Source organism: Echiichthys vipera (assembly GCF_963691815.1).
Source record: "Echiichthys vipera genome assembly, chromosome: 5".
Taxonomy (NCBI): Eukaryota; Metazoa; Chordata; class Actinopteri; order Perciformes; family Trachinidae; genus Echiichthys; species Echiichthys vipera.
The window spans coordinates 9,968,832-9,996,722 of record NC_139830.1 but is presented as its reverse complement, the minus strand read 5'-3'; the positions used below and the strand labels follow the sequence as shown (position 1 = coordinate 9,996,722).

General features: G+C 40.4%; 4 protein-coding genes across 13 annotated transcripts; 2 read left to right on the top strand and 2 right to left on the bottom strand.

The window, feature by feature from the left end:
• Positions 1–732: 732 nt before the first annotated feature.
• sh3bgr (SH3 domain binding glutamate-rich protein) lies at positions 733–14,367 on the bottom strand. 10 transcript variants are annotated; one of them, XM_083914463.1, is made up of 10 exons: positions 14,214–14,367; positions 11,722–11,907; positions 11,325–11,405; positions 9,644–9,733; positions 8,139–8,357; positions 7,504–7,533; positions 4,542–4,568; positions 2,950–2,985; positions 2,313–2,374; positions 733–1,469 (listed from the first exon to the last, which is right to left on the bottom strand). In XM_083914463.1, exons 1-9 carry the CDS (start codon positions 14,256–14,258, stop codon positions 2,357–2,359), a joined length of 732 nt encoding a protein of 243 aa, XP_083770589.1. In that variant the 5' UTR covers positions 14,259–14,367; the 3' UTR covers positions 733–1,469; positions 2,313–2,356. The 10 variants fall into 10 exon arrangements, with proteins under 10 accessions (XP_083770589.1, XP_083770591.1, XP_083770592.1 ...); XM_083914465.1 differs by having other exon boundaries at positions 7,504–7,530; XM_083914466.1 differs by lacking the exon at positions 2,950–2,985.
• Positions 14,368–15,211: 844 nt separating this feature from the next.
• On the top strand, positions 15,212–18,149 carry LOC310947390 (lebercilin-like; the record flags this gene model as incomplete). The annotated part of the gene is made up of 6 exons (XM_083914180.1): positions 15,212–15,410; positions 15,516–15,787; positions 16,040–16,282; positions 16,455–16,592; positions 16,983–17,052; positions 17,815–18,149. 6 exons carry the CDS (start codon positions 15,212–15,214, stop codon positions 18,147–18,149), a joined length of 1,257 nt encoding a protein of 418 aa, XP_083770306.1.
• A 327-nt stretch (positions 18,150–18,476) lies between these two features.
• Positions 18,477–22,016, bottom strand: get1 (guided entry of tail-anchored proteins factor 1). The gene is made up of 5 exons (XM_083914475.1): positions 21,905–22,016; positions 20,568–20,733; positions 19,369–19,436; positions 19,074–19,188; positions 18,477–18,820 (listed from the first exon to the last, which is right to left on the bottom strand). The coding sequence occupies exons 1-5, from the start codon at positions 21,992–21,994 to the stop codon at positions 18,747–18,749; spliced, it is 513 nt and encodes a 170-aa protein (XP_083770601.1). The 5' UTR covers positions 21,995–22,016; the 3' UTR covers positions 18,477–18,746.
• A 585-nt stretch (positions 22,017–22,601) lies between these two features.
• On the top strand, positions 22,602–26,171 carry LOC310947102 (uncharacterized protein). The gene is made up of 6 exons (XM_083913770.1): positions 22,602–22,756; positions 23,890–23,913; positions 24,738–24,770; positions 24,887–24,925; positions 25,058–25,186; positions 25,294–26,171. The coding sequence occupies exons 1-6, from the start codon at positions 22,739–22,741 to the stop codon at positions 25,393–25,395; spliced, it is 345 nt and encodes a 114-aa protein (XP_083769896.1). The 5' UTR covers positions 22,602–22,738; the 3' UTR covers positions 25,396–26,171.
• The last annotated feature ends 1,720 nt before the right edge of the window (positions 26,172–27,891 follow it).

Below are 27,891 nucleotides of genomic sequence, written 5' to 3'. Positions count from 1 at the left end.
GAAATAAGATCGTGGTAAACATGGTAAATATTATAACGGCTACACATCAAAATGTTAGCATACTGGCAGACTCGCAGAGTTGCTAGCAAGGGGGCAGCCGGTTGCACAGTGGTTTCGAGCAGTCGCCCCATGTAAAGAGGCTGAAGGTCCCCAAGGTAGCGGCCGCAGGTTCGACTTCGACCTGTGGCCCTTTGCTGCATGTCTCCCTCTCTCTCACCCCATTTCCTGTCTTTCCTAGATAATAAGGGCTTGGAAATTTTTCTCTTTTTAAAGAACACGCTAGCATAGCTGCAAACTTTTGTTTTGAGACCTTTTGGCTGGTAAAGCCTTATATTGTATTTTCTTTTTATCATTTTAAAAATGAGGAGCATGCCAGTAAGCTGCACGCCACGTCTTATTTCTGTTCAGTGACTTTATTTAAACAGAGTTAAATTCCTTCTTATTCTTGGTTACTGTAGCGGTCCTGTGTAGATAACAGCCTGTTGTATATTTAGCATGGTACAACACTGACATGGTATTGTAAAGTACTTACAGGGCCTTTCTAAAATATATTTCTATGGTATCATATGTCCCCCTCCCCTTTTCCCAGGATCTCTTTGAACAAGGCAATGACATCCTGTTTTTCCTTGTGCTGCTCACACTGCACAATGGTCCACTTGTCTATAAATATGTCAACAAGAGTTTAAAATTAAAAAAGTAATAAAATAACGGAGATGTTTTTTTTGTTTTTTTACCAATCCACTTTATTGCATTTTCCATTGCATCCAGGTCTTAGTCACATGTTTCACTCTTCATTCTACAAAGTGCATTGATTAGACAGCAGTATTGGCAGAAATAATTATAGTGGTGGTGAAGTAGTTTGCAGTTTTGCAGCATGTGCGCATTTGTTTTTCTCATGTGGCCATTAGAAGTCTTACTTTGCATTCATACATTCACTCGATAGGAGTCATCAAGGCACGACATTGGTAAAACTACTGTTGAAGGAGCAGAACACACTAGAGCAGTGAGTTTGAATCTGAAGTAGGCCACGAGCTAAGGTATGCCAAGGTAACCTTTTTTTGAAAAGGGCACTGCCTCTGTGTTAGAAAACTAGAATTTTTAAAAGTAAAACATGAGAAATATGTTTGAGTTTAACAAAATAACCGTTTTGCATTTTACAAAAGCTACTCATTAAAAACATACCGACACCACTAGGCTACTCTGCGCATTTTCATTAGAGTACGTTTCTGAACGCAAAATATAAAAATTAAGTCAACATTGCAGTCAAAAGGGGAAGGGGATAGGGGCAAATGTGGGTTAGGACTTTTCAGTTTGGATGGCGCCTTCAAGCGCGATAGTTTCCAGTGGGGTCCAGTGTGGCGTTGGGGAGGGGTGGAGGGAGATAGTTTCCAGTAGGGTCCAGTGTGGTGTTGGGGAGGGGTGGAGGGGGTCAAGCATCAGGGAGAGATGTAGCAGGAGGCTCCTTCAGGCTGAAACGCAAGGCGAACAGGGAAAAAAACAGGTCACACAATACCAAGTTGTCTCAGCCACCATCACCGCTACGCCTGTGCCACCCAGCGTGCCCGCTCCTCCGGAGGCACATCTGAAGCTCACTTAGCAGCTTCCTCTAACAGGCCATGACAGGGGCTTGCAGGGGTTGGGAGACAGCTGACGGAGGAGGGAGACAAGCATTGCCATTTCTCCAACGCTTTCTCTGGCTTTAATGCAGCGGGTCGAAGAGGCCTGACACGCAGAGAAGGACTAAAAGACATGCTTTGAAGATTAGGATTAAATATTATCATTATCACCATCATCATCAGCGCCACTTCCTCAGAGGGACAAAAAAAAAAAAAATAGTGGGGTGTCTTTGTTATGGCTCCAGATGATCCCTAGGCATTGTGTGTGCTCACTTTTGGTTCCCCTGACTGAACATCTCAAAGTGCAAACAAAAGACAACTCCATGCAAACACCAAGGTCAAGCAAGGAGAGTATTTGCGTTAATATGTGAGATTTATGTATCTTATATGTAAAGGCAAAAAAATTACATTGCTGTAAATGATATAAGGCCGCTTTATAGCTGCAATATACCATGTAGATAAAGCAGAGAGGTTGAGTAATTGTCTTTCATTATTCGGAGGCCTTTGATTCGATAGCAGGGTCACAAAAGCAGTTTAATTAATCTGGTTACATAAATGCCAAATATAAAAGCAACACCAAGGGGACCTAGTCATGCTGTGGTAATGTTTGCTACCAATTCACATTATGTTTTACTGCCCTCCAGTGGTAAAGCAAAGGCACTGACACAAAGCAGTGGTTAAAGTCTAGTGTTTTACCTGGATAGTAGTAGGTCAACATCAATGACTTCGCCTGGCTTTAACTACTCAGCCTCTTCCTCCTGTCAAAGACATACAATTATATTTTAATAACAAATAATTGCAAGGAAAACAATGAAAGATGGCAGATGTAAAATATCCTCAAAATTCTTTATGTTTTGAGTTGCTTTCTGTAGAATTGTTATTTGATTATTGCGTCTTAAGTGTTCCAGAAATCAAATAAATTGGTACAAATTGGTGCAGCCTGTGTTGTGTTGTTTCAGTGCCTTTGTCTCAGTGACCCGGGTCAGATCATTCGGGAGGGGCTTTAGACTTAGTGGAGTCGAGAAAAAAAGATTACAGTTTGATCTGCTTAGTTTGTTGCACAAATAAAAAGCAACGATTATTCCTCTGACAGATGGTATAAAAAAGCCAACAGCTTTCCTCTCTTCTTTAAAAAAAACAACAACTCTCTTGTCTCTTATTGCTTTCCACCCAAATAAAATCTGTGATTACTGGGTCCGAATTATCAAGCTGTTCTTCTAGAGTGTATTTGTGTCGCACACCATCCATCTTTTTAAAAAAAGAGTGAAATAAGATTTTCTGCAGGCATGACTGACCAGCACAGGTTGTGTTTTACTCATTGCTGTAACACTACCTGTGTTTCTTCCAAGTCCTCCTCTTCTTCTTCATCCTTTGACACGTTAAAAAAGAAAGAAAAGAAGGGGGTTGTGTGAAGTCATGGTCCGACTGACAGGAAGGTGAGAGGACTTTGCATGTTAGTGTCTGTAATGAGGGTGGGTTATAAATGGAGAAGTAACTTGAGAAGGGTGCAGTCGGTGGCAGCGACAGCAGGGACGAGAGAAACTAAAGGGACTAATGACCCGCAGAGTCTGTATATCCTGAGATGACCTAAGTGAGAAAAGAGTGGTGCTTAAGACGGTGCGCCATATAAGATGAGGTTTTTAAGTCGGTATACATTTTGTTGAAGTTTAATCAGGTGTGTAACACAAAGTTCTCGACCCTGTACATTTACTCATTCTCTATGGCTCCACGCATCCACAGCCGCTCATTCTAGTATCTTTATGTGCCCCTGTATACTCAGTCATATGCCTCTGAGTGTAATCACTCAGCTGCAGTAGCTGAGAACTGCTCCTTGTTGGTACAGTTTGATGACTGCCTTCTTGCAGCAAACAACACCCTCACTAAGGGACAAAGAGCCGACATCATTATCTATAATTAGATGCCACGATCACTTGATTCATTCCTGTCGTAAGAGATTAGGTGCCAAACACTATCACTCAAACAGATCGGCCTGGAAACAAATTAGGGAGCAGTTCATAATCCAGTGGGTAATCTGATGTAACCATGGAAAGATTACTGCATGGGTCTTCTGGGCACATGTCCAGGGGTCCAACATGTCTGAAAAATGTCACTCAAAGAGAGACATACCGACCACAAAGAGATGCAAAATGACCACAAAGAGAGACAACTAGACCATACAATTACCACATACACAAAATTACCATAGAGATGCAACAAGACCCCTAAGAGACACAACAAGACCACAAAATGACCACAAAAAAACTAAACTACCATCAACAACAAAAAGGAGGAAAAAGCACCACAAAGTCTTGTGTCTTGCTCCTCTGTAGGAAAGACGGTGGGGCCCTTTGCATGTCTGTGCCCAGGGGCCCATTGTCTCCTAATCCTCCCACAGATGTAGCTAAAAAATATATTTATTTTTTTTCTCCTCCTAGTGTTGCAAAACAACAAGATCCAGCATCACATCCACTTTGTTTCAAAGTACTCTTGGCAAAAAGAAACACAAGGCATGACTTCTTAAAAAAGAATATGGAAAAAGACATGTCCCCGCTGTCGGGTCAGAGCGTCCCCTCTCTGTAAGACATAACCAAACATGTCCAAGTCATGCTCGTGTGCACACAGGCAGAGTTGGTCAACACAACAAAACTTTCCACCTGTTCTCGAGGCATCAAAACGAAAAAGTAAAGATGTCCTGGCAGAGTCAGAGAACATGCCGGAACAGATGTTCTTTCATGTGCACTATAACACTGGACAACAAATATCAGTGAAAATCAGAGCTGGACACAGTAATGTGCACTGGGCCGCATGACACACGACGAGTCGAAATGTTTGCATACACCTGTACATAAAGTCTTTGTGTGCAATCATACAATGCATAAAAAATCTCAATCTAATGCACACTGCACCAGCCATGCACGTATATACCTCTTGTGCTTCAGCCTCTTCTTCTTCCTATAGAAGATGAAAGCATGTGTGTGAATGTCACCAAGAAGGAAAGAAGATAAACTCGGTACGCGTGGTCCATATATGGACTTTTGTTACCACACAAAATCCACCTACGGTTCAACTCAAATATAGTCATATTATCATGCTGCACACCATCAGGCATCTCCATGGAAATAACGGACAAGACCATGCAGCACACAGAGAGAGACAGACAAAGGAAAGAGGAAGTAAGTGGAAACCTCTATAGTCTATGAAGCCTAAAAAATACAAGACACCACAAACCACAGAAACTACCTCACTGCCTTGTTCGTCATGCTCCTGCAAGAGAGGTGGGACAAGAACCAAAGAGATGGAAAGGTAGAGAGGAAAGAAGGCGAAGCAAAGCAAAGCAGCGAACATCAGGCAGAGGCTGGAATGTCTCAGAGAAGCAGAGCTCTTTTCACACAGCACTTAAAACAGGGACATTTTGGTTAAGTGTGAACTCTTTAGGGAGCTTAACCCCGAGTTAAACGCAATGCTGTGAGAAAAGTTGCTGAGCTGATCACGGACAAGCCTTAATGGAGAAACTTCTCATACCTTAATATGCACTGTGAGAAACTGTGTGAGCATAGGTTTGGTATAAAAAGCTGAGGTTCTTCCTATATGTGCAAAGTCCACAAAGCACTCACTGCTGTAATAACTGAAGGCCAGATGAGTGAATCAATATTCGCTCATCTAGAGAACAGGAGGACGCTGTTCAGAGAGATTTTAGTGAGTAAATAAAAACAGACAATGTAAGCGTGCATGGGTCAAAAACGTGACTTTGAAGAAGTAAGAGGGACGCGTTTCCGTGTGTAAGTGCATGTTCAGATGTGTGTGCAGAGGCGCTGCTTGCCAGCAGGCAAGGTAGGCAACTGCTTGGGGCCCCAGGCCAGTAGGGGTTGCCTCAAGGGCTGACAAACTTTAAACTAAAGCAGTGACAATACGCAAAGTTTGCAGTTTTTTCTGTTATTTATTGTTTTTCATATTAATTTGTTTGGATTGCAACTTTTTTATTTAAAGTTTATAGTGATATTTTTGAAATTAACTAACTTTGAAAACAACAAAAATGTGCACTTTTGAAATATAAAAAATATTTACATTTTGCATTTTTTTTTGTTGGGGTCAGATTATTTATAACATAATGGTAATAAATGCTGGTTCAATGGGCCCCTGTGAATTTTTGCCTAGGGCCCCAACAGACTCTAAAATCACCTTTGTGTGTGTGTGTGTGTGTGTGTGTGTGTGTGTGTGTGTGTGTGTGTGTGTGTGAGCTTGTTTGAATGCAAACAGGGATGCAGAAGAGGGTAAACCCTTGAGAACGTAGTGTAAATTCACTGCACACATACTAGGATGCAGTATCAAACTAAAGTGTGTAAGTAAAGGGACTTTACATTATTCAGTATAATACATTATCTCTCTAAAAGTGATTCTTATACTGGGGGTATCCTTAAGACAAGCACTGGAGGTCATACTTTAAATCCTCACTGCACGTGTGAGTGGATAGAAACAAATACACACTTGAGGTTACGAGCACAACCTCTTGGTATGACCGACAGTGTTGTCCTTAATCTCGTACTTTATTCTGACTCTTTACTCCTTGGTGGGGAAAAGTCTACTAGTGAAGTAGTGGAAAGACATTTTTAAGGAATGTTTGATGAACAAGGAGGTGGCAAAAGGAAGCAAGAAAGAAAACTGAGGAAGGCTATCATGGGCAGGTTAAAAAATATATCACATGAATCTACCTCAAGCTGTCGTAGCTCTTCTTCCTCCTAGAAGTAAATAACAGATAGCAGGTCAGCAGGCTGTGTGGGGAGCAAAAAAGCATATGCGCAACAGAAAAGTCCTCGGATTTAAAAATGGAAACTATATGGGGATGGTTGAGGTTGTCAGGAAGCAGCTACAGAAACTGGGAAGAAATGAGGTACAGAATGTTAGCAGAAAGAGAGGGGGAAAACAAGTAAGGTGATGAAACAAGAGCAGACAGAGGGGGAGAGAAAGGTGAAGTGAGCAGATTAAAGAGTTTACGGATGAGTGGGAACAGCAGACCAAAACCCCCGCCCCACCCCCCAACCAGAGCAGCCTTCCCTGATATCTGCCCCCATCAAACCCACACTGCTGATGACTATACGGAGGAGCCGCAGAAAGAGACGATCACCGACGCACAGTTACCTCTGACTGCAAATCCTCTTCCTCCTGGAGGGAGCAAACCAAGAGATGGACAAAAGGGCAAGAAAAAGGGGGTCAAATGGCATACGGTGCATGCATGAGGAGCAAGACTGGTGTGAAGACCAGCAGAAGGACCTCTGAACCTGATGCATATACAGTGATGTGAATTGGACTGGAACACAAACTGCCGAACCATGCAAATTCTTACATGCAGCCAGTAAGAAGGTGGAGAATAAAAAAAAAAACATTCCCCGGGCATATACACTCACCGGCCACTTTATTAGGTACGCCTGTTCAACTGCTTAACGCAAATATCTAATCAGCCAATCACGTGGCAGCAACTCAACACCATTTAGGCATTAGGACATGGTTTAAGACGATCTCCTGACGTTTAAACCAAGCATCAGAATGGGGGAAGAAAGGTGATTTAAATTTGATCGTGGTATAGGATCTACTGGGATTTTCACGCACAACCATTTCTAAGGTTTACAGAGAATGGTCGGAAAAGAGAAAATATCCAGTAAGCAGCATTTCTCTGGATGAAACTGCCTCGTTGATGGCAGAGACTGGCAGATAACCTCTACTTTGAACTATCAAACAGCACCTTGATATTTGTTTTACATTATTATTAATCCAGCAATCAGATGAACAGGCACCCTACAAGTTCAGCTCCTGTTAGTACTCTTTATTTTAGACATTTTCAGATGACTGGCAAGCACATATCAGTGTGTTCATGAACTTTTGGTCCACCTACCTGCTCTTCTTCCTCCTCTGCGTGGGCCTGCTAACAGAAGAGATAAAATCGTATTAGAGATGTACAAATCCGCACACATAACACATACTGTGTATTCATACTGAAACACAACAGCATCCACAGATCAGGCTTATTGAAACAGACAAAGTGGGGTGTTTGTGGGAAACGCCTTGACCAGGACAGTTAATAGTGACTGGATATGCAGTGAAATGTGTAAGGGGAAAACAAATGGGAACAGTGTTATCGTGAAAATACAAACACACACGGAGGGAAATGACAAAAACACAAAAGAATCCTTGGAAAAGAAAAACAGTGAAGAGGTTAAATGTCCAATTTTGCTGAATTAACTGTGAACAGGAATGTTACACATTTGTGGTTAAGGAAAAACTGAATCCAGAGAGAGACTCGACGAGGAGATGCAGCACGAGGAAGACAGGCACTTAAAAAAGGAAGCAAACCCTTAATTTGGGAGAAAAGGACGACATTAAAGGGGACAGTGGAGATGCTGAGGGAAGGAAAAGCAGCATTCCAGGAATGATGGGAAGGTGGAGGAGACATTCAGTTCAAAACATTCAAAAGGATGGAGGGAGAGGCGAAAACTACGGGAGGTAGGATTGTAGTTGAGGGGCATTTACTGTGTCTTCTGTGACCTCGTCCGTTTCCTCCACTGCCTCCTCCTCCTCCTCCTCTGCGAGGGCCTCGTCTTCTGCTGTTTCTCCTTCCATGGCTTCATCATCGGCAGTCTCTCCTTCTGCTACCTCCTCCTCCTCCTCGCCACCCTCACCTTCCTCCTCAGCAGCCGCCTGCTCCTCCTCTCCGTGTGCATCCCCATTGCGTGCCTCCACTGGAACCTCCTTATTGCGAGGTGAAAACAAATGATGTGATGAAAAAGAATGCATATTAATGGCATTTAATTGTTCAAGCACTGCCTCAACAGCATAAAGACGGTCTTCTCATCAGCTGGAGAGGTTGAAAACCTTAAATGGTCGGCGTTAGTCAATCCTGGGAACAAAGTGGAGGAGGGGAAGAAGTAGTAGCAGTTAAAAATGTAGAGACGGGGTCAGTACTTCCTTTATAAGAATCAAGTTTGGAATGATAGAGTGAGGCTCAATCATGGCCGTAAAGGAATAGCTCAATAGTCTTGTATGTGCAAGATTATTACAAACTAAATATAGCATGTTAATTAGAGAGCCCAAGAGGTGCTGGTAGGTCAGATTTGATTATATTTGGATGGGTAGCTCCGCATTTACCTTACAGACATGAGAGTGGATCATTTCCCAGCTAACTCTCAACAAATAAGTGTTTTTCCAAGTGTTGAGCAGAAAAGGAAAAAGCACCTGGTCAACTGAACTCCTGCTGGAAAGAAAATGCACCAAAAAATGAACTTAGTTTGCACTTTGCTCCTGCAGCAGTGCGTTAAACTGTGGGACAGCAAAAAAGCAGATGAAAGGTTCAACTGAGCAGAACTCATCAGTCTTTTTTAGCTAACCATAATATCCACAAAATCTTCAGTTACAATCTTGCTTATTGAGCAATGTTTGCTCATATCCTGGATGTACATTACTTAAAAAATGATTCCAGTTTAAATATGATTGATGCAGCATTTTAAAGACTTAAATGTAGAAAGTGAATAGCGGAGTTATTTGGGCTAAAGTGTGTCTAATCTGCACAGGGATGAAACTGAGGGTTTTCTTTTGGGAGGAAATTTGTTTTAAAGGCACTGGAATGAAGAAGTATCAAAGACACAAAATGCTTTTTTTTTAAGGAAGTATTGAACAAAACCACAGTAATGAAAGAAAACACGAAATTTCAGAATGCAAATCAAACACACTCCACTGTGTAAAGTAGTAACTGTAGACAGGATTGTAGGAGCATGATGCTTCAGTCCGAACACAGTGATGCAATGTGACAGCGTTACGATGACGAATGGGTATATCGTGTTATCGTGAACTAGAGAATCTCACTCATGCAGAACACAGAAAGATTAGTCAATGTGATGACCGGGAGAGGGAGGAGGAGAGGAAATTAAGAGTCGGTTCAAGTCGACAGGTATGGACAGAAGTTACACTGGATGGAAAGGAAAAGTCGAGACACAGTGAAAAGGAACACGAGGGGGGAAATGATGTATCGACGACATTACTATTGAGTCATCATGGTTCTCTTCTGCATTAGTTTCCTCAGCATGAGTCCCGTTCTCCACAATGTGCGCCGCGTCGGCGTGTTCTGCCTCCTGTGTCAATGAAATGTTCAGGTTTAAGGTTAGTCCATGAGCCAGGGGGGGGGGGGGTTGTGTCCGTTTGGAGGGGCCATGTCTCAAAGGGATTTTTAAAAATGTCGCTAGTGTTGGAAAATGTATGATAGCATTGCAGCAACGGTAGCTTTATATGTACAATCACTCATTTTTTATCCTTCCATCATTACAATTTTTCATGTTTTTTCACAATTTTACACATAGAGACAGTATAAAAGAGGGGAACCTACTAAAAAATAGCATCAAGTCATTATCATTGAGACGCTTTAACTATAATCTATCTATCTACCAGTCACATTTAGGACAATCATAGCACAGAGTACAACAGAATTTGACCTTTGAACGCTGCAAATTCTGAATGCTCCTGCAAATGCCCTAATAAACTATAGAAAGTTCCTTAATAAAGAGTAGAAGAAGAGATCTGAAATCATATATTATGTGAATAACGAGAATAACATTTCTTATCAAAATTAAACTCAACTTTATGCAGTTTGTTTCTGATAAAATGTTCAGAACTTTGCATTCATTCTGTTGTGGGGACCGATGTTAAATAGCTTTCAAAGCAGCAGAAGCACAAAATAATACAACAACTCACACTGTTCCTAAGAAATTCATTAGAAGGTGCATCATACAGAATCAATTTAATTTGCGGTTTAGATGACCAGCCAATACGTCCTCTACGTTCTTAAGTTACAACTACTCTGAAGATTGTTAAATCAAAATGGTATTCTTATAATAAAGGTCCATTGTGTCCATTTCAACATGTTTAAGATTACAGTTATGCTTCATCAGGTACAGTATTCATGGCAACATGATTATGTAAGTTATGGTATCTGGTATTCTTTACAGTCTTTAATGCCTTTAGTGAGATTTTGACTTTTTTCCCCCCCAACCACACAGTGCGTGACAGCTTGCTTCCTGAAACTGCTGCAGTTTGAACGTGCGTTGTGTCCGCACAGACAACGTTGCTGCTGAGGCATTACCTGCCGTTCTACATTGAGTTTGCCTATGAAAGTGGCCAAACATAATAGAATGTATTATTTAATTTCATTATAAATGTCGTATTTGTTTTAGATAGAAAAAACGCGAGAGGTGTTTAAATTTGAAACGGAAACAGAAAGTTGAATTAAATGTAAATATTTATATTGTGTTATGTCTGTGACATATCTACATATATACACATTGAAGCTGTAGTGAAAGCGCGGTTATGATAACAATTTGACTGTCAGAAGATCATTTCACCCTCATTTTTTGCTGTAAACCGTCAAATAGATGAGACCATGAATCTCTAGATGTTCATGAGGAGACATGCAGCCAAGTCTCAGCAGTTTATCTGACTGATGTCATATAATATATTATTATATTATACATTATTCAATTCACTATTAAACGGCTACAACTAACGGTTTCAACATGCTAACGGACAATACATTTCCTCTTTGACTAAACAAAAAAAAAATAATAACAACAAAAAACACAGACAATTCTGTCCCAATACAGCAGATTCAAATACATTTAGATTTTTTTTTGTGTTTAAGTTTTTTGTGAGAAAACAGAAAATAGTTCAGACCTTTGACCCAGGAGGAGGGGGCAGCCCTAGGAAGGCATACACCATGTTGTCCTCCTTGGCATCGAAGAATGTTTCATAATCCTGCGTGAAAACAAACAAAACCGTTCTTTAACAATTCACTGACATCTACTCATACTTACACATCATGTGCCTCATCATGTGTGCAGCAGGTCTGCACAGTGTAGCAGATACAGCACGTTCTATGTGTTTTAACCAGAACAGAAGATTATCAATAACACTTGATGGTTCTCCGTACGCTCGCCCACGCGTTTCATGGCCCACATTAAAGTGTATATTGTGTATCTGCAGAGGTTCGCACATTTTAAAGTGGAGTCTGGAGTCAACCACCGGTTAATAAAAACAACTCTAAGCTGTGAAAATGTGTCTGTGTACGCACCCCACAGTAGCCCTCCTCGTTGAAGATCTGAGGGGGCAGGGGGATGCCGTTGGCGGGCTTCTTCTCCTCGGGGACATTCTCCCTCATCCACATGCGGTTCTCCTCGTTGCAGGCGATGTCCAGCTGAGTGTAGTCCACTTTAAGAGCCTCCAGGAAGCCGACCACATCTTGCTGCTTCTTCTTGATCTGAGGCAGAAAAATGAGCCTCAAGAAAATCAACACTGACTGCAAAGCGTGTGGGGGAAAATGCTGTAATATATAACTTTAAAAGAGTATAAATTGTGGTGTTTTTGTGTTCCTTTCAGAATAATAAGTGTGTAATAGGTGTGCACCATTTAAATATGTCACCTTGGGTTGTGTCGTACCCTTTCCTGATCCCGTGTGGCCAAATAAACACATATACAAGGGCTCGACCAATCAATTGAAATGAACTATTTTGATATTTTATTAGTCCTTGAAGTTAGTTTGACAGGTAATGCAATATGAAGATGTTATTTCTATTTTTTACTATTTTCTTGAGAAATTGAACAAACAATTATTCTAATAATAGAAAGTAGTATGAAATAAAAATAACTGCTAATATAAACTAGGGCTGGCAATATGGCCAAAATCATCTATCCTGACACAGGTTATTTCATATCAATATACACTGGAGATCAAAATCAACCAAAGAATTCAAACTTGATTTATTCTGAAATATTGTATTTTTATCGTGCAATATTTCATAGAATATCTGCTGTGGCTATACCACTGCTGTACCTCAACAAAAACCTTTATTTTGTGGGAAAAAAACAGTGAGTAAGATCAGAGAAGAGTACCCACTGTGTCAGAAGAGAAGATTTAAATTATGTTTTCTTGGGGCTATAGGATTCACATATGAATAGTAAGTGTAGAGGTCCTTGCTTTGAATGACTTCAGCACATCTGCGCCCACAGGACATCACTAGTTTCCCACACTGCTCTGGTTTGATCTTGGTCCGTTCTTCTTGCAGTCTCTTCCACAGTTCAGTAACTGTAGTGGGTTTCTTAGACATTACTTTGAATGAAGAAGTGTCAGAGTCCAGATCTAAACCCCATAGAGAATCTCTTGAAGTTGGCGACAAAGTAATGGCTCAGAAACCCAGAGAAAACCAGAGCAGTGTGAGAAACTAGTGATGTCCTGTGGGCGCAGATGTGCTGAAGTCATCAAAAGCTGTGGTCTCTACACTTACTATTCCTTTTTTAATCCTACAGACCCAAGAAAACATAATTTAAATCTTCTCTTCTGACACAGTGGTCACTGTTCTCTAACTTTGCTCAATGTTTTTTTTTCACAAAATAAAAGTTTTTGTTGAAGTGCCTTGGTTATTTAAAAAACACACATGCTAGAACAGCAGTGGTATAGCCACAGAGGATATTCTATCAAATTCTGAAGAATAAAAAATAACAATATTTCAGAATAAGTAAAGTATACTTTGTTCCCTATTTTTTTATCTCCAGTGTATAACACAATATAGCATGTTCTCTTGTAATTCAATAAATAAATAGGCCTCGTCTATATTAAATAAACACCTTTTTTTATATCCCTGTGTGAATTTAACATGTAACAAATGAGTATTTTCTCATTTTATTCACAACTTTAGGGCAAAATGTAATGTCAAAATATTTCACATCAGATCTTTTTAGGAATTTGAGTTACTATAGGTGCTTGATGTTATCAATTTCAAATGAAGCAATTGTGTACCACGATATCTCGGTATATTATTTAATATCAAAGTATGACCCAGTCCTAATCTAAACACTGGGATCTGGATTTTGTCAGATATTAGTAGACTCGTGCATTCAGTCATAAATATAAGGACTAATTTATAAACCCAGTATGAGGACCTTGCATCTTTCCCAGCCAGGATACACTGGATTAAAGAAAGCCAAACTTGGGACATGCAAACAGAATCCACTCAGAGGATAAAAGCTCTTTATGCTGTGACACAACACTGCTCGCCAACTGGGCCACCCCACCATGCCTGGGTTAGTTCAAACTGCTTACCTAGCTTTGCCCAAAGTAGATCTAAAAGAAGAACCCACACCTTTCTGCTGGGGTTATCACTCCATTTAGTGTTTTAAACAATAAACTCAAGATGTATCTGATCACAATCGCTTATTTTCAGGGCAAAACCTCCACCGACACCGGTTATGCGGTCTGAAGCGTCTCCATATCGGGGTCCGTGTGACACGAAAATCTATGGGAGCCCCTGATCTAGAAAGCTCTGCATGTGAATCACAAAGACTTGCGAGATGATTGAAGCTCTGAAGCTCTGCTGAAGCATCACACTAAACATGCATCAAGTCTTAAACGTGCCAAAAGCCTACATGCGAAATCAAAGGCGAGGAGTGACATCCATTTCGAGGTTTAGCGCTCTTGGATCGGGGTGAGTGAGAGTCCTGATCGCTCCGAGGAGTCGCTACAAAGTTGACTCTAATGAGAAATCAGTCGCACACGGGCTCAATGCTTACCGCGGTGGATCCCGATGAAGAGGCGAGAAATACTTTGATAACCATTTTTGTTACAATATATGTTGTAGAGTATGCAACAAGTAGGCTCTTAAAGGAGCAGGCGGCCTCCTCTATTATTAGAGAGACATAGCACTGAGATCACACACACACACAAACACAGACACACACACACACACACACCGCTGAGGCTATTTTGGTCTCCAGGCCTCATTAGTGCAGGATTGGTCGGGTTGGCCCCTAGGGGCGCAGCACCGCACAGACTGATTGGCAACTTCAGCTGTCTGTCGGCGCAGGGGACAGTGAAGTTAGTCTCCAGCTCACTGCTGAGTGCATATATGGACAGAAATAGCACTGGCCAGCACTATAGGCTGCCAGGCTTTGGTTTCCTAAAGCAACTTCTCTGGCCCGTTTAGGGTCCTTGAAAAAAGGGGTCAAACATTTAATGTTGGGTATTTTAAATATAGGCCTATAACTCCATTACAAGTTTTTATTTTTACAGCAAGGATTTCCCTTTTACTTTTTATTACTATTTTAAATTTTTTTTGCCATATCAATACATTTTTAGTCAGCTGGTTACCATGACAACCGCGATAGCGTGATTACAAAAAAAGGCCCCTAGCAACCGTTGGTAAAATAGGCTAATTAGCTTAACCGTCAATAGTTGCACCAGGAAAGAAAAGAGCAACAAAAGGTATGATGCTGTTATATTCTCAGGATACACTGATGTGTAAGTGTGAAAAAACAACGTGCTTTCAGTTAGTAGTGTTGGAAATGTAAATGTAGCTAAATCTAAACAGGGCTTCTACGTCCAGGTATTTTATTGACCTCTGAAAAGCAATTAAGCTTTGTTTGTTGTTTATTATCCTCTAAAGTTGTGTGTATTAACTTGTACCCCCTACTGAATCTTACTGTGTGAGTTCACTATGTTTCCCTTAAATTGTTCTTATTTTCTCAGAGTGCTGAATAAAGAAGTCCTGTGTGTGAGGCAGCAGGGCCTGATGCAGCAGACCCTTGATCACATTAGGGAGGGTGACGGTGATGCTGTGAGCTGCAGCACTGACACCTCCCGGTGGTCCTCTCCCTCCAGACATCGCTGTGGCTCACACTACTCATCTGACTTTGAAGACCAGGCTGACTTGCGCACAGACAAGTCCTCAGAAGTCAAGACACCAGACAAGTGGCATGGATCGAACACAGGCGGAAGAAGAAAAAAAGGCATTTTATTTAACTTGATTTAATACCTGCGTAGTAGGTAAACATATCAGATGCATTTCACACTATCATGATTTTTCTCCTCTTCAGGTAAGAAGGCCCAAGGGCCCCAGAAGCAGAAGACGAACAACACTGCAAACCACCAAGTCCTGCGGTTGCCTCCGATCAAGCCCCTGCAGGTTTCAAAGTCGGGGATCCAGTCAGCCGACTTGCACTGTATCAGGGAGCTGAAGAACCAGGTGTGTGATCTGCAGCAGCAGCTGGGCGAGGCCAAGACTGAGAACAAGCTGCTGAAGAGGCTCCAGCATCGCCACACGGTGGCACTGCAGCACTTCCAAGACTCTGAGAGCAGCCTCTCACAGGTTGGCTGGTTTTATCCCTTTGGTGTCCCTGCTCAGATTTGGGCATCAGTGCCATTAAATCATGGCTTCAGTGTGAATCATGCATCCTACATCTACTCATTTATTATCCAAATTGTAAAATCTGCTCATTGGCTCCTCTCTCCCGGCAGAAACTCATTTGTTTGTGTTTTTCCAGTAAATGCCTGTATCATTTCCCAGCACTAATAATAGTAATTATCTAATAATGACTTTTGACACCATCCCAATTCCCAGATCCTCACCAAGCACAGCAACGAGGCCCGAGTCCTGCAGGGATTGCTCCGTGAGACCCGCGCCTGTCGTGACAATCTGGCAAGGCAGCTACAAACCACAGAAAATAAGCTGCTAAGCAAAAAAGCCAGTCTCCAGCACCTACAGCAGCTCAGCCAGGATCACAGCCTGCTGGAGAGGGAGGAACTCACCTTCAGGCTGGCCAAGGCCTCTGCAGAGCTGCAGGACAAGGGCAAGAGGATAGTGGTATTGAGCAGCAGGAGGATGGGGTAGTGATGAGTGATACTGATAATACAGACACACACAGTCACAGTCTAAACATTTAGATCACAATTTCACACCAAAACACTGGGGATATAAATGGTTCTACAAGTTACTCCATTTATTTGTGTGATTCCTCTTTAATGCTTTATTCTAGGACTTGGAGAAAAAGCTTGAGTTGTGCCAAGCCTCATGCAATCGGCAAATAGTGACTGAACAAAGAAAGATCAAAGAGGCGAGAAAGATATCCAGCTATCTGCATGAGCAAATATATCAGCTAAACAAGGAAATTCAAGTAAGTTGAAAAACAATGTTGTACACATACAGATACTATATATATATATATATATTACAGATACAGTATTGTTTGTTGTGCAAGCTCCTGTCTTTAGTGATAGTAGCTGTTCCATAATTTGACATCAAAGTAAGCATTTGTGGGAGAATTTGGTTAAGATGGATCTATATTTTTCACAGATGATGACCTATTAGAGAACCACTGATACTGAGGGCTTAATACCTGTGTTTGGTGGTGTCATCCCTGCAATGACACTGAGAACACCAATCATAAGATGAAGTTCTATGCAAGCATTTTCCAAGCGTAGATTTCAAAATATATGGTTGCATTAGCTGCACATGCATGTTGTCAGATTCTGTATATAGTGCATCTTTTGTTTCCCCTTTACAGGATAGAGAGAGAGAATTGGAAACACACAATATCTACTCTCACAGGTTCCTAAAAGGATCCTCCAAAAAAGGTATGAAGTCATAACAAGCTACACTGACTCAGTTTGGCTGTGGCTTATTAGGGTTTGTCTGAGAGACTTTTCTGATTTACAGGCAGCGAAAGCAAGATGGTTCAAACAGATGGATTAGTCCTTCTCCCCACTGAGCCACAGAGTCTTTTGGAGTTTGAATATACAGAGACTAAAGACACACCGGAAGAGCAGGAGAGCTCTTCGAACCGGGTATGATTCAATTGTTGTGGTGTATTTTCACATTTCATTTTACTTGTTTGCCTACATATAGAGTTTAACTGTTGACTCTCTGTGTTTTACATTGTTTTATAGTTTGAGATTTTGCTCTCACACTAATAAAGAGTCTGTGTATCATTTCAGTGTTGTTACGATACAGTGCAGGAGTCTTTGGTGATAGAAATTCCAGAGACAGAGGTTTCTGAAAATGTCACATTAGAAGAGAATCACCAAGACGATACCGCAACATGTGCAGGTGAGCACTAAATTAAGGTTACAGTATAATAACAGACGGACACTACGAGCAAAGCACACATCCAAAGTTGTTGAAAGACAAAATACATAGTGGTACTAATCCACAGACGACTCTCTCACATTAGACAACAAACACCAGTCAGTTCTTAGTAATGGAGCCAAACATTTGTTTTGTGTTCAGGGCATTCTATTCAGTATTTAAAAACAAATATTCGTTTTCAGACATCAGTGAGCAGAGTAGTTGTTCAGGAGACAGCCCAGAAAATCAAACTGAGAGTGTGTGTGCTGTAGAACAAGAGGCACCAGAGGCTCCGCAGGTGTTGGAAGAAGAGCTAGAAACTGAGGAACAGGAAGGGGAGATGTCCGGCAATTCGGAAGAGTCTCCAAATACAACAGAACCTAAGAAAATAGGATTCAAGCTTCCTAAAATCAGACGTAGCTACTCCTTCAAACAATCCGTTGAGAACCTGCATAGCGGAAGACCTGCCTACAGCAGTGTGGACTTGAGTCCCTGTCAAAGCGCCAAGAGCCTGATTAAGGTGGAGACAATCAGTGGGATTCATGACCTTTGTCTACCAGCTGAGAAACCTAGGAGCGGTGCAGTAGGCAGCCCTCAGAGAGAGTAAAGGGCAGTTCAGGACTGAAAGAGCACGCTGATGAGGAGCCCTTTGGTCAGAGTAAAGGCACTGATCTGATGACTGGACAGAACATAGCTGCGGTCAAAAATGTCAGATGCACCTTTATTTTACTTTAGAATGAGGGAATTTCATCTGGAGTGGCAGATCTTCTCATACTGAACTATTTCTCTGAATAAATGATTGATCAAGAGCTACACAAGTCCCTTTGTGATCCATCTGCTTTGTTTTAATCCCCTCAAGAAAAAAATACTACTAGTTTTTGTTTGTGAATTCCCAATTTATAACATTACAATAATAATAATAATAAGAGCTTTTCATTTGTTTTATTTTCTTACAAAGGCATTTCAACATATCCAAATACATCCTCACAATTAACTTAAAACTAAATAATTAAAACAAAAATAACAAAATTCAACATCACCAAAAATACTGTCTTGCAATGTAAAACAGTCAACGCCAAAATGACTCCATTTTACACGTTGAACTGAAGCAGCAGGCAAAACAAAAAAAGACATACTGTCTTTCATCAACTCAACGTTGAGCAATAACGAAGCAAAAAAAGTACATTAAACTCAGCTGCCGTCTCTAGCTGACGGCATGGAGACCCAGCGTAACCACTTTGTTGCAGACCACCAGCCAGCATGTGATTCCCACTCCACCTGGAGAAAAGGACAGCCGTCAGTGAATGAATGAAGTAGGTAAATGACAGCATACTGTACTTAACACACACACGAAAAGCATTGTGTTTGAATTAGTCCAAAATCTAAATGCAAGGACTTTGGTTTAATCATCAATGTAATGAACACAATTTCTGTCATCACAAGAAGACTGCGTCCTACCTGTATTATACAGTTACAGATTGTTTATAAATGATCTTTTATTCTGTCAAATATGAAAAAACAGATTCACCACCTGCCACTCCTGTTGGGAAGGCCACAAGGCGCTCCACGGGGGCAATCCATTTACTGGGGACCACTGTCACTGGATCAGAGTAATACTTCCATATCAAGGAGATCATCACAGCAGCCTGACAACAGCAAAGAAAGAAATGTGTAAGTACAAATACGTAATGGGTATTTTATTAGGTTGTCTTTATGCTAGCAACATACCCAAAGAGACAGCCCATGCTTACATTTTGGTACTGAAGTAGTTACGTTAGAATCTACAACGAAATACATTTATGCTTCTATTTACAATTTCCACCTACCTGCAGTATGTAAAAGACAATGTTCACAACCCATTTCATTTTGGCTTGTTGGGCCGTTCTTGATTTTACTGCAAAGTAAGGAAATAAACAACCGTTAGACGTAATACACTGATTTTTGTGGTGATACAGTGGCAGCCTTGTTTAACGCTACCACACTGCCTTTCAGCCCGGTAATCAGATTGAATACTCAAAAAGAACTTAAGTAATCTAAATATATCAATATATCTATAAATATGTGTATTTTATTCACTGAACTTGCTGGTAATATGATTGTTAATGCTCGATTGTGTTTTGTTCTAATCTTTTTAAACTGTGCTTTTATTGTATACCACTGAGGGAGATGCACTGACATTTAATTGTACAGTTGCTGTGCAATGACAATAAAGATATTTTATATACTAGATTAAGAAAATCTTTAAATCATTTACCAAAAATACTTTCCCCCTTATTGGACCTAATAGTAGAGACTGAGTCAGTTGTTTGGGAGCCATAAGCACAGCAGAATAAGTACAAAAACAGTGATGGTTGGTATTTCTTTAAGTCATATACGAATATGATGCGGGACATACAGTAAAGCTTGGTCAGTGTGCCGAAAATATAATATATAATGGGAAAAATAAGTGAAAACCTTTGCTCTGCGTGCATGTGTATCATACTGAGATTCTGATTAGCTACTTCCTTTCTGTGCACAAGATGATCCTGAGGCTGAAAGACAGCAACAGGCAGCAGCTGTTCCCACTGAACACTCAGTCAGTATGTTATCCAAAACCTCCTGCGGTGGATGGTTTTAATGTGTGAATCTGCTGTAGCAGACACACACAGGTGTGGAAGTCACAATGTGTGCTTTCATAGTCAAAGTGACAATGTACCACTGCATATTGATTTACTGTGTTTCCAAAAGAAGAAGAAAAGCATTTAAACCTATACTGGGTGGACTAAATGACAGGAACATTCAGTCAAAATACGTGCCTTGCAATAAACGCTCACTTTCCTAAGTTTATGTTCTTTTTTTTGTTGAGATTGACACAGAAATGTTGATTAGTATTTAGACGTTTGTAGTGTTGCTGAATGTAGATGTGCTAAATGTTGTGAATACACAAGGCAGTCTGTTACTTTCGTATTGGACTTCATTTTTCGGCTTCTGTCACATTGTGTGTATGCTTTGTATGTCAGTCACAGTAACTGCTTTTGTCTCTCACCGTGTGTTTTCAACTTGTCTGTCATCTTGTTGATTTTTCGCTCCAATCGGGCATATCTAGCAAACTCATCCATCATGCTAATTGAGGCCTGCTCTTTCTTCATCTCCTGGATTTCAGCCCTCATCTCACTCTCCTGCTCTGCATCTTTCTGCAGCATCTTTGAGAGCTTCAAAGGAAGAAAAAACATTATTATTACTGAGAAAACAGCAAGGCAGAGTTCAACTGTAGTGCAGGCTATTGTTCATGGATGCAGAGACTCAATCACACAGTTCTTAATAATAATAATTCATTTTATTTATATGGCGCTTTTCAGTCACCCTACGGTGCCTACACCTACAGTGGCATAAAAACAAAAACAAGAGGGGGGTAATGACAGTCAGGGCAGGACAAGCAAAAGACAGCACAACAATTAAAAATAAGCATTAATGGAATGTAGCATAGATAATAATGATAACAGTACAGACAAGTACTTTAAATCTTCCATCTAGACCAAGGTCTCCAACAGGGGTCTGGATCCTCAAGAGTTACTGCAGGGGGTCCACTAAATTGTTTGATAATCTTTACAACGTCTTTTTCTAAAATACATTTCTAAGAATTTACATTACCATGAATGCAACGTATTATTGTCTAATATAGATGAAATACATTTACACAACCTTCATGAAAGGCTTACTGACTTATATGAGATATGAGAATTGATCTTAAGGATTCAATGTGCCATCTAAATGCATGTTAAACATGAACAAATGATGTATAAATATGAATGTGTTAATAACGATCATTGTAATATCTTAGTATTGTATGCATCATTAAAAAAAAGCTGTATGTTTAGGCTTTAGGCCACTGTCGCTGTAAGGACAAATTTAATATGCATTTTGATTTAATACAGTATTTGTAGTAAGGGGTCCCTGCTTTGTCTTTCTTTCAGCGAAGGGGTCCTTGGCCTAAAAAACGTTGAAGACCCCTGAACTAAAAAATAAAAGGTGGTAATTTATCACCGTTTCAATGTCTATTCCCTGTAGTTTTGGAGTAAAGACTTTAGCAGTAACACAACCGCCTAGCGTTACAATTGGCTCCTTACATTTGGACAAAGATGCAGCACAAAATGTTCCCCATTTATGTGTAGGGTCTCGGGAAAACCCCACCCTCTTACTGTAGCAGAACAGCTACATATAGCAGCTAGCATTAGCCGTTAGCTCACTGTAATCAACAATAATGTGTTGTGTGTGCGCGTGTGTGTGTGTGTGTGTGTGACGAGGCTAGCACTTTTAACAAGTAGTTATATCATGTACTTTCGAGGTATACACACACAAACTTCACATATTAAATGTACTTACGACGGAGGATATGGTCGGTAGGAGTGTTTTCATGAGATTGCACAGAAAAACCGACCCCAGCACAAGGAACCACGCATAAGCAGCCGCCATGTTTGTTTCTCCTCCTCGCTGCTGCAGCTGTGGAGCTGCTGGACGTGTAACCTCCACAATGAAGAGCAAGCAACATAATAATTAGACCATTCAGGTTATTCTGGTAATGCTACGAGGTCTGTTTAGAAATAACACGTCAACAATGAACTCATGTTTACCACAAGAATAGTAGATACGTGTGATTTAAGTGTGTTTCTGCAACTTTTATTATAACAAGAGGCTTTGGTGATGCCTGTATGCATGGGCATGTGGAGAGGGAAACAAGAAAAACAGACATGTTTTAAGACTTGGCATGCTTCAGGTGTTATGTTGATGCATGATGGACATTCTTATGTAATATCTCATTACATTTATATGGTTGTCGCACACACACACCCTGGTATAAGCTTGTGATTAAAAAGTAAGAGTTGGCTTGGGTTCACTGATTGGCATACAATCCTGCCCACACAGGTAAGATGTTATGGTTCAAAAATGCGTTTCCTCCGCGTCAAAGCCAATCACTGGAAGCGAGGGGCGGGCGGCCTCTCTCCCTGCTCGGTTTGGTAGGATAAGGGATAATATATACAGAAAGGGGGATCCAATCCGGTTTGAGCCAGTTCTAGTACTGCTCGGTACGTTTATGTTAAGTTACAGACTGCTCTCTGAGGTGTACGGCTGACACACATTTCAGTTGGTTTCCTAAAATTGTGAAAGGCTGCGTTATTCTTTTTTTTAAAAAACCTCTGCCGTACAACCTAAGCAACAATGGGAAGGAAAAGTAAAGTAAGTCGCAATGTGTACCTACGTTATGCGGAATGATACATACAGGAATTAACATTTGTTAAATTGTGTATTTCTATGTCTCTGTACAATGTATCTGCTCACACTGCATGCGCTATAATGTACCGTTAGATGTAGATGTTACATTGTGTCCATATATATATATATATGTGTGTGTGTGTGTTTGCATGCATGAGTGAGTCCACCTTTTGCCTCGCGCAGGTCTGTCGTGTCTACCATGTTGATACAGGGAAGTGGCGCCTTTTTACTTAGTGCAGTGGTGCAACATGCTTTTTTTGTCCCTCCTAGCACGATTGCAAAAGCGCACGGTTTCCTCTATAACGCGACTACTTTTATTAGTTTGTCTCCAGGAACAAATTAAACAAGTATATATGTGCTGTGCTCATTTTTAGTCTTCCCTGTGCGCTGAGATCAAACAAAGGGGTGTAACCACCGTCGATGAACAGGTTGCCATTTCAAGGACATTTCTTGCGTAATTGCCTCTGGATATTTAAACGTATCGTAGGTTGTATGCGTAGCTATTTAGGAAGCAGTTATATGTCGAGTTGTTTTTACGCGTATTTGCAGCTCACGCGTTTTATGACCGGCCTGCGCGTACTGGGAAGCTTTTGCGCGTCACCATTTGAGTCTTTTCTTTCGGAGCGTCGTGGCTGGTATATGTCCTCGAAAAGACAGCGACACGTCTGGTCGTTTTTTCAACCGAAGCCCGTATAATCAATCGATACGTTTTTATGGTACAGGTTTGACCACATTGGGAACAAAAGGCGAATCCACTGATAATATATGGCCGCGCATGTGGTGTTGAAGGCGCTACTCGCCGCTTCTCTTCACCGTAAAGTCGCTACAGCGCCATGCGCACACAACAAAAACATGTCTGGTGCACAACAGTGATTGGCGGGAAGAAACAAGAACACGTTGAACCTCTTTAACTTAGAAACGTGTTAGATTTCCCATCCCACTTTTTTAAGGTTGCACAATTTCTTTGTGACTTCAAGGGAGGGAGGGGTGCCCATCCCCCTCTTTGCCTCACACACCCACTTCTGCTCATATGAATGGTTGTTGTTCCTCGCTTGTTAATTTCTCTCTCTCTCTCTCTTTCTCTCTGTCTCTCACAGGCCAGCTCAGATGCAACCACGGAGGTTAGTATTCACACATCAACTCTCAAACTGCCCCAAACTGATCCAGACACCCAAATGTACATTTTGTACTATTTTTTTTGTGAAGACAAAGAGAAGGTCTTGGTTGATACAGGATGGCGTTTTACACAATTTACTGCAGCCCAGTCTTAATTCTGCAAGTGATAAACGGAGGGTCTAGGGATAAAAGCATAATTTAGTCGGTGTAAATGCACATTTTGATCCAAACCAGTGCAGTGTATTGTGCTAGAGCGCTGCACAGCCTCTAGGGGGTGCTGGTTAATATATGCACCCCAAAATGGCCTCTTATTTGCCCTTTTTTTTAACCCAAGCGCCTTGATTCTAACTTAAATTTATTTGGGCTACTGTATGTGATACTCAGAAGACATCAAATCAAGCATAAACACCTTTTTGCTACAAATCCACAATGCAATGCAAGGTTTCCCATTTACACACAAGATTACAGCATTACTTGAAAATGGTGACGGTTTCTGAGCAATTTGCCATTCTCTATAGGATTCCCTGTTGAGTTTCTATTATGTAGGTAAATGTGACTTAGTAAACATGGAAGCAATCTCTGTGTTAGTTTTGTCGAGCCAGTTCACAAACAACACGACTTTGATGGACATAAAATAAAAATATACTACTATTATTTATTAATTCCCCGTACTTGCTGTCTCTTACAGCATATATAAAAAAAAAACAAATGTCTCGGGGGATTTTGTTTCATTCTAAATTTTATGGGAGCCGTGTTTTAGTTTTGTAATTTTGCATCGATGCTTTCAAGTGACTGAACTAACATTTTATTATTTGTTCCTCTTCCTCAGCCACAGAGAAAGTCTCTGCGGTTGTCATCGGCGGTAAGTTCTGCAAAGGCAATGGCGTTTTAATAAAATCGATGCATATTCTGCTATTACTATGTTGATTTTGGGTCTTAATGTAACACATAATTGTTTACTGTGTGTATGTGTTGCAGAAGGGGTCACAGCCAGAAGCTACACCAGAAAAGACAAAGGTAAAATGAGAAATCTAGTGTCAATTGTGAAACGCACTGAAAGCCTTTAAAATGCAATGTTTTATTCTCGATTGCACGTATTTGATAGTGCATTTCAGTTCATCCTCTTTTGCTTTGTTTTTGACTTGGTAGGCACCTCCCAAGACCAAGAAGGTAGCCAAACAGCCAGCAAAGGCTAAGGCAGAGGAGAAGAAGAAGGAGGAACCCGAAGTTGAGAAAGAAGAGGCTCCTGCAGAAAACGGAGAGGCCAAAGCCGAGGAGGTATTACAAGCTTGTCTCTTCCCGGCTCTTGCCATGTGAAATTTGCACTTTGGCAATATTCTAAGAAAACCGAAATGATAACGCATGTTTTCCCCATCCTTGAACAGGCCGCAGCAGCAGCAGATGAAGCAGAGGAGGAGGAGGAGGCAGAGGACGACAAGGAGGACCAGGCTGAGGACGACGAGGAGGAGGATAAAGCAGCAGAGTAATAGTGACACCCCCAGATCCACTTGCCAGGGCTCCCTGTACCTCGTTTCTTGTACAATGCAGAGAATATTTTTATCTACTATTTTCATAAGACAGTAATGTTTTTAGGCATGTGATTGCAGAAATGCATTTTTTAAAAATACTACAAATTCCATTCAGTTTCCTGGCTTCTCGGCCGCTGTTGGGGTGATTTTGTTTTCTCTCTTTATCTCTCTGGCTTCTTATTTTGCCGTTAGGTTGTAGTTTTCTGCATGACATCAAGTCATGCCTATATCAGGAACCTGATTCGACTCCGGGAGAGTTTACCTGAGACATTCCCGGGACGTCTGGAGGGATTTTGTAACCTGTACTGTTTTGGAATAATGCATCGTAATACTACGTGTTTGATAGGGAATAGGATGATTGACAGCTTGAGAGTTGTGATCTATATTCAGTAACTCTTGGTCACGACGTTCACTTTAATCGTGTCCATGAGTACTGGGCTCGGTTGGGTTTTTATTTTATTTTTTTATTTCAATGCAGTCAGTGATGGTACATTTGAGGACGGTTAGACTAATCAATCCTCAGCTGTGCTCAAAACAAACATGGTTCATTTCAGGATTACTGTATCTTTGCCTCAGTCAACAAAATGTATATGCCACATACTCGTGGATGTATCCATTACAGTGTGGGGGTTTCTCTACCAATGTACACTTCCCTAATTTTTTTTATAAAAAGGAAAATTAAAAGAAAAAAAATGTTTTGTTTATGAATGTTATTAAATGGGAATTCCTCTGAAGTGTCTTTTCTCATCAATTATGTGTTGAATCCTGTGAACAGTGATTAAGATGTTTCATTTTTGTTATGAGAAATGAATTGTTGCTGTAGATGAAAATGGGCAGAACATGCTTAAAAATATCAGACGTTTAATGTTTTATTTCCTTCTCAACCCCAATTCTCAGATAGTTTAAGAGTGATGTAAATATATATATATATATATATAACCTTTTTTTATTTTTAAATCTTGGAAATTCACCTACAATAGTGACCTGATTTGCTGCTAAATGGCCAATTGGTAGTCTAAACATGCAAATATAAAGCTTTTGTAAAGTTAGATTAATCAAAATTCTGAAAGTTGGTGAAACATTAAGTTGTTCAGTATCAGTATATGCAGGAATACGGGGGAAAGTTTGTCTAACAGAAACCCTTATTCAGCGTCAATAACAGCTGGATTAATGTGATTGGGGCCCCAGAAACCAGTTCCCCTTAAACTGGAATCTTACCTGACTATTTTATGAACGTCAATTAGTCAATATGTGGTAAATGCAAGTTAATTAGGAAATCTACATGATAAATAAATGTAAATTATTGAAAAAAACATTCAAATTAAATAATACACAGTGAATAAAGACCATGGAGCAGTTGCTCACTTTGTCTGGTTGACCTCCTGGCTTTGGAAACGCTGTCTTAACCTACAGGAAATCAAATATGTACTTTGTATTATGAGTACCAAGTGCAACATACCAAAAAAAAGTGGTGGAAAAAGTATTCAGATTGCTTAATTAAATACAAGTAGCAATACCACAGTGCTAACATAATCTGTTATGAGTAAAAGTACTAATTGTGCAAAGTAGCCCGTTAAAGAGTAATAGATATGGCATTCCTGGATTGTAATTATTGATGCATTAATGTGCACATCACTAATATTGCTGCAGATAAACATGGGATGAATTTAAATTACTTTGTTACTGTAGCTTAATCAAAAATAATGCACCATCATTTATTAGTTGATTTTGATTTCTTCTGAAACTGCAAAGTAACAAGTAGCTAAAGATATCAAATAAATGTACAGTAAAATGTTCAATATTTGCCTATAAAATGTAGCGGTGTATAAGTATGAAGAAATAATCAAAAGCAAAGTAATCAAATACGTTACCTCAAAAATTGACAGGTGCGTTCTTGAGTCAAATGTACTTACTTACATTCCACCACTGCCAAAAACTACAAATAAATAACAAAGTGATAATAATAGTCACTGAGGATGTTATAGTGCCTATACCCCTTGAGGAGAGATTTAATAATTGTACAAAAGTGACACAGTAAATGTATCAGTCAAGAATTATTTTTATTTTTCGTTAAACAATCTAAAGAAACATACATTATATTCAAGCTAATACAAGTAATATACAGTCTTTTCCTTACATCCAGCCATCAATCTGTATGATTCATCTACAGGTCAGGTGAGGAACAGTGGAGACACTGTATCCTGAGAAAATGTCACTGCATCACTTTATTCAGTTGTACTGTCACTTACCTCAGTAAGGAAGGCTGCTACACTTCACTGTGCTTTATATCATCACTACATCACTTTATTAGTGGTACTGTAACTTACTGCTGCTACACTTTACCATGCTTTACTGTCACTTACTTCACGAAGGAATGCTGCTACACTTCACTGTGCTTTATATCATCACTACATCACTTTATTAGTGGTACTGTAACTTACTGCTGCTACACTT

Coding starts and splice junctions, on each gene's coding strand:
- sh3bgr (XM_083914463.1), bottom strand. CDS start 14,258: ATGGTTATCAAAGTATTTCTCGCCTCTTCATCGGGATCCACCGCG. Junction 8,358..9,643: donor AGAACCATGATGACTCAATA/GTAATGTCGTCG, acceptor CCTCGCAATAAG/GAGGTTCCAGTGGAGGCACG. Junction 7,534..8,138: donor ACGAGGTCACAGAAGACACA/GTAAATGCCCCT, acceptor CTCTTCTGTTAG/CAGGCCCACGCAGAGGAGGA.
- get1 (XM_083914475.1), bottom strand. CDS start 21,994: ATGGCGGCTGCTTATGCGTGGTTCCTTGTGCTGGGGTCGGTTTTTCTG. Junction 19,437..20,567: donor AGACAAGTTGAAAACACACG/GTGAGAGACAAA, acceptor CTTACTTTGCAG/TAAAATCAAGAACGGCCCAA. Junction 19,189..19,368: donor TTGTCTTTTACATACTGCAG/GTAGGTGGAAAT, acceptor TGCTGTTGTCAG/GCTGCTGTGATGATCTCCTT.
- LOC310947102 (XM_083913770.1), top strand. Junction 23,914..24,737: donor GCTCAGATGCAACCACGGAG/GTTAGTATTCAC, acceptor CCTCTTCCTCAG/CCACAGAGAAAGTCTCTGCG. Junction 24,771..24,886: donor CTCTGCGGTTGTCATCGGCG/GTAAGTTCTGCA, acceptor TATGTGTTGCAG/AAGGGGTCACAGCCAGAAGC.